Genomic DNA, 7,470 nt, shown 5'->3' with positions numbered 1-7,470 from the left:
TCCCTAATTTTAGCTGAAGGAGAACTCACTTCTCCCTCAAATTTGAACCTAGGCTAAACCCTGAACCTATCTTTTGAAGCAAAATATACGTAAAACTAAGATCTATGATGTAAATGTAACATTTCTCCAAAAGATGTTACCACTTCTCCATATTTGGCTTTAAGGAAAAGTGACTTCTCCCTAAATTTTGAGCCTAGCTAGACCCCTGCAAAATCCGGCATTTCGCGCGATTTTGTTCCACTCAAAAAAGGCCAGGCCCTTTCCCCAAAATCAGATAAAAAACCCTTACTCTGGTGGTTGTGAGTTTAATGCCCTGCTTGAGCTCCGTATTTTCTTAATATTGGGATTTTCTTTTACCATTTTCCTTTGGTAATGCCACATGTACACCAGGAAAAGGCCTGAACACAGACAGTAATAAAGAGAGGGACGCACAATTAAACATACTTAAATCTGCCACTAGCAAACAGTGACATACTGACAGTCAATGGAAAGACACAGTGCTTTGGCATTTGTTTATTGAGAATGACAGTTGACAATGTGTACACTGTCAGTGTGACAAGTCGCAAATGCCAAATAGCTACCACAAATTATCAATATAACATTACGAAGGCTACTGAATAGTTACCCTGATTACATTCAACAAAGTTGACGTTTACACGCCCCGAAAGCACAACATAAATTCAAAGCTACTCACTGTTTATTTTTGGCTCTTCAAATTGCAGTCTGGATATTAAATGGCACCAGAACCAGTCAGAGAATTTTCAATTTTGGACGAGTTTATTTCGAATTAAGGGTATTTAAAATAAAGACTAATTTTAGGTTACTGTTTTGAAGACTGATACTTAAAAAGAATAAATTATCTGGATATTTTATGATTATATGATCAAATTTGATGTAAACAAGTACACCTTAAAAGAATTTAAGGGATATAAATTAAAAAAAAATAACGTGATCCACCCTCAATATGAAATACGTTAACCATACGAATTCAACATGGCGGCTCCTAGTAACTAATTTGTGATGGTAGTGAAACAATGCTCTTCTGACGTCAAAATGCCGGAAGTAGACAAAGATCCTAGGAAAAATATATTTTTCGTAAGTGCATACTTGTTTGTTAATTGATGTTTACATGGTATATTTCATTTAAGCTCTTTGTAAGTGCCATATTTTAGATCCATTTTTTATTCATTGGAACTGTAATACGTTTCGGATATTTGTAATTCGGACAGATTCATTGATACCAAAATCTTATTCATGTTCTAAAAACATTTTAGTAGAAAGTGTCCATTTTGTTTCTGTATAAATCACACTGAAATTTCATTTAAGCGTTGTCACAGTGTTAATATTGATAAGTGAAATATTACGGATTGTTAGGTATTGGATAGTCCAAAGATCTAATATGATTATAGGTGCTACCTTATTTAGGGGCAAAAGTTTTTTAAGTTTTTTTGATAACCATGTATTTTTAATAAATATATGGACATGGACAGGTATCTGGCAGAATTCTAATTTTCTTTCGCAAACTATTGTTAAATAGTTTAAATTTTGTCGCCACTAAAAAACTAGCCATTTTGTAGAAATTCTTAAATCACAGTCTAAACTGCATACACTTCTAGTTACAATTTGAATGCAAATATTAGAATGCATCATGTTAAATCATTCACATTTTTTTATATAAACATTCATATAACACATAACACAGTACATATATAAAAAAGGTATGTGGTATTGTGTGGAGATACAACACACTTCACATCATTTATTTGCACATAAAATAATAGTTACAAAATAAGTAGTACTAAAACACTGTCATAAACCTACAGTGCATAAGTATTTACATATATGAAATTACAAAGTGGTGTTATTTTATTACCTTTTACAAAATTAACAATGCTGGTTTTGTACTAACCATAAAACATTTATCATTGATTAACAAGTAACAACCAATTTATTAATTACACAATATAAAGGAAATCATATTAATTGCAGTATGCATTTACTTAACAAGCTATTTGCTACTGTTTAGAATTACACTGACTATCTTACTACAAAATGATCACAACAGGTACTTAGTGCTTTTACATACTTGTGGTAAGTTTTGTATTACTAGTTTGACTTTTATTGGCAGACACTTGTCGATATACAGACTAAATTTGTATGGGAACTTTCATATTTTTTTCAGCATAATTGCCTTCAAAATATTAATTTAACAACCCTTTGACATTGTTTGCACATCTGATCGTATTATACCATTGCTGATTTTTGTTTATAGATAGACAGATATAGACTTTTCAAAGTTCTATAAAAGTTCACACATGTTCCATCCAAGTAAACCAACAGAACCAATAAAGATCACCACAGATAATAACTGTGTGTATAGCTTGGAAACTTTGATAGTTCAGGAATCCCTCCTTTGTTGATTTCTGTAAACCAACACTGTCAGTTTTGCTGGATAGAATGGCTTGTGTGATGCCCAGCTCTTGCCTTGGCAGAACAGCTTCTAAAGACGGATAACCAACAAATATCTTAAAATCTAATCAATATTGCAGACAATTTATAAATGTCTTGTTTTTTCTTGACTTCGAATCTGGAAGATTTTTTACGTAAAATTGTGGTAAGAAAAACCAAAGGTATCAGATTTTGTGATTTTAGGCCTAAACTTATTATAGTGATATGTAACCTTTCGGGATATCGGTAAAGTGCGAGCAGACAAGGTGTAAATACGTTAAAAATTAAAGCTAAACGGCTAAAAAGTTAGATCGGAATATCTTTAAATTTTGTGAATAAATGTGTTTCTAATGGATAACAACGACAACTTACCAGAATATTGCTCATGATCACACGTACAACTTCTTTCTGAGAGCGAATGGAAAATGCATCACGAATTCTGACAAATAAACAGTAGGGTGGCGTTATTGAAATACCGCGATAATACTGGAAGAATAGAGATGCCAACTATAATGTTTAAAACAAATATTTTTTTAACAAGCGTTTGTGATTTGTCAGGATATATCAATAACAATAAGATATCGAAAAGATCAAAGCAAATAAATTCAACAGAAATCTGAGATTCGGCAATATATTTAAGACGGGTTATGTTCACGTAAATTGTGTTTGGTAAAGACTGTCACTATATGTAGTGAACCAGTCTTCGGCTTATACCCACTGATGAAGAGTTTTCAGGGGAGATAATTTACTAATGTCTTAATTCTGGAACGGTTGCGAAGAAAAACAAATAATGCGAGAATATTAAGTGCGATTCGCTACACAATTATGATGTCATTGATATAATTTTTCCTGAGGTATGTATTTACATGTGATTAAGCATATGTCAAAGTGTTTTTGATTTGTTCAAGGTCATAAATAGCATCGCGAAAATATATGTCGCGTGGCAAATTTTTTTGAGACGCATCCATATGTGGTATTCTTATGTAATTTTATGGTCTAAATTTCCATATGTATGAACGGTCAACGCCCGCTTCGCGGGCTTTTGCCCGTATAAATGTGCAAAGATTGGAAACATTCATTCAGACCAATAGAAATTATTGGAAATTCTTGCATGGAATACAAGATCTGCATCACGTGACATCAATCAGGTTGCTGGTCTCCCTGTTTTATCTGGGGATATCATTCCTATGGAAGTGTGTCCCCCCGCTTGATTCCAAAAACAAAATTTCATGACTTCACTCAATAGAACTGCAAACATGTGAACATACATGCCATACGTCCCGGATTGTCCGGGATTTTCCGGAAATGAAGATTGTGGCCTGCAGTCCCGGAAATCTGTCAAATGTCCTGGATTTTACAAATTCCATATATACATGTACCTTATCTTAGGCTTAACTGCACCTCTTCTGTGTTCCCACTAATACGCAGCGTCTCCATGGCAATGCCTACCCGAATAGGTGACTACACTACGTGTCAAAATCGATCAATTAACAAGGGTCTTGTTATCATATCGATTGTCTCACGTTCGTAGTCAAACCTTAAAGGCGGCATTGTTTAATGTGGTTGTTAATTGGCTTTAATATACTACGTTATAATTTCCATCTGCGTATAAGGGCAAAGGAGTTGTTCAAACATATGAAGATTTGTGTGTTTGTGAATAAGTCATGCGTGAATAACACCATGTCAATATCAATCTATAGTTTCAGAGGCTTTGTTATACCAAGCACACTTAGAATTGGTCCGTATTGTGTACTCCTCCACGATAAAATTGTGGACAGTTACTTCGGAGACTTTTGATGAAAACATCGATGATAACAACATATTTATCGTCACCTACCGGTTTCACCGGAGGGGACTTATGGTTTGCGCTCGGTGCGTCTCTGAGTCTGTCTGTCTGTCAGTCCATCAGTCTGTCACACTTTTCTGGATCCTGCGATAACTTTAAAAGTTCTTCATATTTTTTCATGAAACTTGAAACATGGATAGATGGCAATATGGGCATTATGCACATCATTTCATGTTGTTCCTACGTCAACAATTCTGGTTCCTATGGCAATAAATATAATAAAGAATCTTACAATGATGGAGCCGGTTGCGGACATATATTGCTTGGCAATAGTCTTGTTATTGCTGTAAAGTAAGTTTGCTTTGAAAAATTCCCCCATTTACAAAACAATCCTCATCCTAAAGCTGCAGACCCCTTCCCCAATGGAAGTAGTGTGAGGGCGCTGTATCCCCGAATTGGTCTGAAAATTTATGGCATGTATGTGTGAAACATAAAAAAGTTACCATATTTTTAGTAGCATTGATATATTAAAACTGATTTATTTGAAAAAAATCAGTCTCTGAACCAATATTAAGGTATTAAATAACACTAATAAGTTAGGCCAACTATTTAAGTATATATCTGCCTTTGCCTAAAACTGTATTGTTTCATTATAAATACTTCTGATTTACGTATCATTTTTAATGTAATATAAAAATGTACATGGCTACAAAAACTTTGTGATTTAAACGTAAATAGTCTCGGAGACATTCATAAGCGAATCTTTGTAACATTTGAGGCTGATGAATATTTTGTTATTGAAAAATACATGTCTTTGCCCTCAACTTAATATTTCTAAATTAACATTTCATTTTTGAATATTTAGAGGTAATATAAAAAGCTATTGCAGAAAATAAAATTAGTTATTTTAACTGAAGCAGTTCAGAAGATTTTTAGTGGAGAAATTTTGTAAGATTTCAGGTCTTGACATACTTTTGTTATTGCCTTTTGCCTTAAATTGTTATTTTATTAGCTCGGCTGTTTTCGGAGAAAACCCGAGGTATTGTCATATCCAGCTGGTCGTGTCGTGTCCGCCGTCCGCGTGATGCTAAAACCTTAATATTTTGTTAAGGTTTTGAACATTTGCTCTAAAATCAAAGTGCTTCCACCTACAACTTTTAAACTTCATATGTGTAGCTGCACCTTGATGAGTTCTATACGCCACACCCATATTTGGGGGGTTACTAGGTCAAAGGTCAAGGTCATTGTGACCTCTAAAAAAAAAATCTGACAAGCTTTCATTTCTTCAAAAATGCACCCACAGCCGAGCGTAGCATCCGTTATGCGGTGCTCTTGTTTAAGAAACAATATATTGATATTGCCTTCACTTATTACTGATAAATAATATTAGCAAGACAATAAACAATGTGAATACACATCTGCGATAGAGGCGCAAACGCATGTTCTATAAGGGAGACCATGGCCCCATTGTGGATTAAGAGCGTTTATTGGTATGCCTGTGACACCACATGCCTGCATATGTGTAGATAAGATGATGCGCGGCACTTTCTTATGTGACTGAAATATTGTCCCCGGCGAATTTCCGTGAAAACCTGATAACACTAATCTTTGTTTCTTGATAGATCTTTGGATAGTCATATTTGTATTGGGAATCCAGTATTTAATATGGTTGGGATTCAGTTTAGACCTATCTGTAGCAGTCACCGTTGGTCATATACTTATTATTTTAATAGTCATTTCTGTCAAACAATGCAGCCAAAGCAATGACTTGTACATGGTTTTAGAACTTTCTTTTAAATGTCCACAGCATGACTCTTGAATTTTTTTCTTTACCACAATGCCCCAGAAAGGGATCTTGTACATTACATGAAGAAGATGAATAAGGTTCTCTGATAGGTTTGATCATTTGTATTATCAACAGTGCTCTCAAGCCACCACAACCACACAACTTAACTTAATTAAAGGGTGATATGCCTTTTGTTGTTTCTGTAGGAAGAGGAGGACCTTCCATTTGAAGAAGATATACTCCGCAATCCTTACACGGTGAAATGCTGGCTGCGCTATATCGAGCACAAGAAGGAGGCCAGTGTCAGTGCCCTCAATGTCATCTATGAGAGAGCCCTCAAGGAGCTACCTGGAAGGTTACATTCTACGCTTCAGCTGACTTTACCCTTTCCCACTTAGATACGTATTTAACCCTTTTCCCACTTAGAAATACGTATTTTTACGCATTTGTAGTCAGTTAGAAAGTTTACTTTAATTATAGAACTTTCTTACTAGATTCAAGTGTTAAAGGCTTCATTTCCAACAATTATATACTGATGAGCAGCAAACAGCATAAAACCTACAGGCTGTTCAGGTTTTATGCTGTTTACATATAGTCATTTTCATAAGCTTCTGAGTGGGAAAGGGTTAAGCATTTTTTGTCCCCCAGTCTATACTGGGAGGCATATTGTTTTTGCCCTGTCTGTTTGTTTGTTTGCGTCAAACTTAACATTTGCCATAACATTTGCAATATTGAAGATAGCAACTTGATATTTGGCTTGCATGTGTATCTCATGGAGCTGCACATTTTTAGTGGTGAAAGGTCATAGTCATCCTTAAAGGTCAAAAGTCAAATATAAGGGTGGACTTTGTGTTTCACAAACACATCTTGTTTAATTGTGAAATTTTTCCTTACATGACTGGCCAAACTGCTTTTTTCTTCACTACTTTGCAAATGGTACATGTACCTGTACAAGTGACCATAAAAAATTAGCTTTGTTGTTAACATGCTTGGTATTTTTATTAATTTCAGCAATATAAAAATTTAATAAAGGTTCTTTCAAATATAGTAAATGCTAAATCCTTTTTGGGTCTACAATATGTTTGGAATATTTCCTTGATGTATGGACAATTTCTTTTAATTGGGTACCTTTTTAAAAAAAATTGGATTAGAAATGTACATTTTTCAGATAACAGATTTATATTAAGGAATAACAAAAAGGGATATTGTTTAATGATGTGTAAAACGGCACTTTTTTATGTATGGTGTGTAAAATAACTAAAAATGTAAAAGTTTATTTTCCCCACTTAGTACATACAGTTATCAAATCATATCAAACACTTAAATTTTAAAGCACAACCACAACTTTGATACAAGCCATGCAGTTTTGTTGTTTCTGCAGCTACAAGTTATGGTACCACTATCTGAAGCTGCGTCGTCAGCAGGTCAAGGGAAAGTGTATCACGGAGCC

General features: G+C 34.5%; 1 protein-coding gene across 1 annotated transcript in view; it reads left to right on the top strand.

Moving 5' to 3' along the window:
* Nucleotides 1–974: 974 nt before the first annotated feature.
* Nucleotides 975–7,470, top strand: part of LOC127839495 (pre-mRNA-splicing factor SYF1-like) — a 57,363-nt gene continuing 50,867 nt past the window's right edge. Inside the window, exons 1-3 of the mRNA XM_052367888.1 lie at nt 975–1,095; nt 6,227–6,375; nt 7,402–7,470. The exon at nt 7,402–7,470 is cut by the window's right edge and continues 55 nt beyond it. Coding sequence (XP_052223848.1) covers nt 1,021–1,095; nt 6,227–6,375; nt 7,402–7,470 — 293 coding nt within the window. The 5' untranslated portion in view covers nt 975–1,020. The remainder of the gene's footprint in view (nt 1,096–6,226; nt 6,376–7,401) is intronic.

This window comes from Dreissena polymorpha, chromosome 7 (genome assembly GCF_020536995.1).
Source record: "Dreissena polymorpha isolate Duluth1 chromosome 7, UMN_Dpol_1.0, whole genome shotgun sequence".
In the NCBI taxonomy this organism is placed as follows: domain Eukaryota; kingdom Metazoa; phylum Mollusca; class Bivalvia; order Myida; family Dreissenidae; genus Dreissena; species Dreissena polymorpha.
This window is presented reverse-complemented; position numbering and strand designations above follow the sequence as displayed.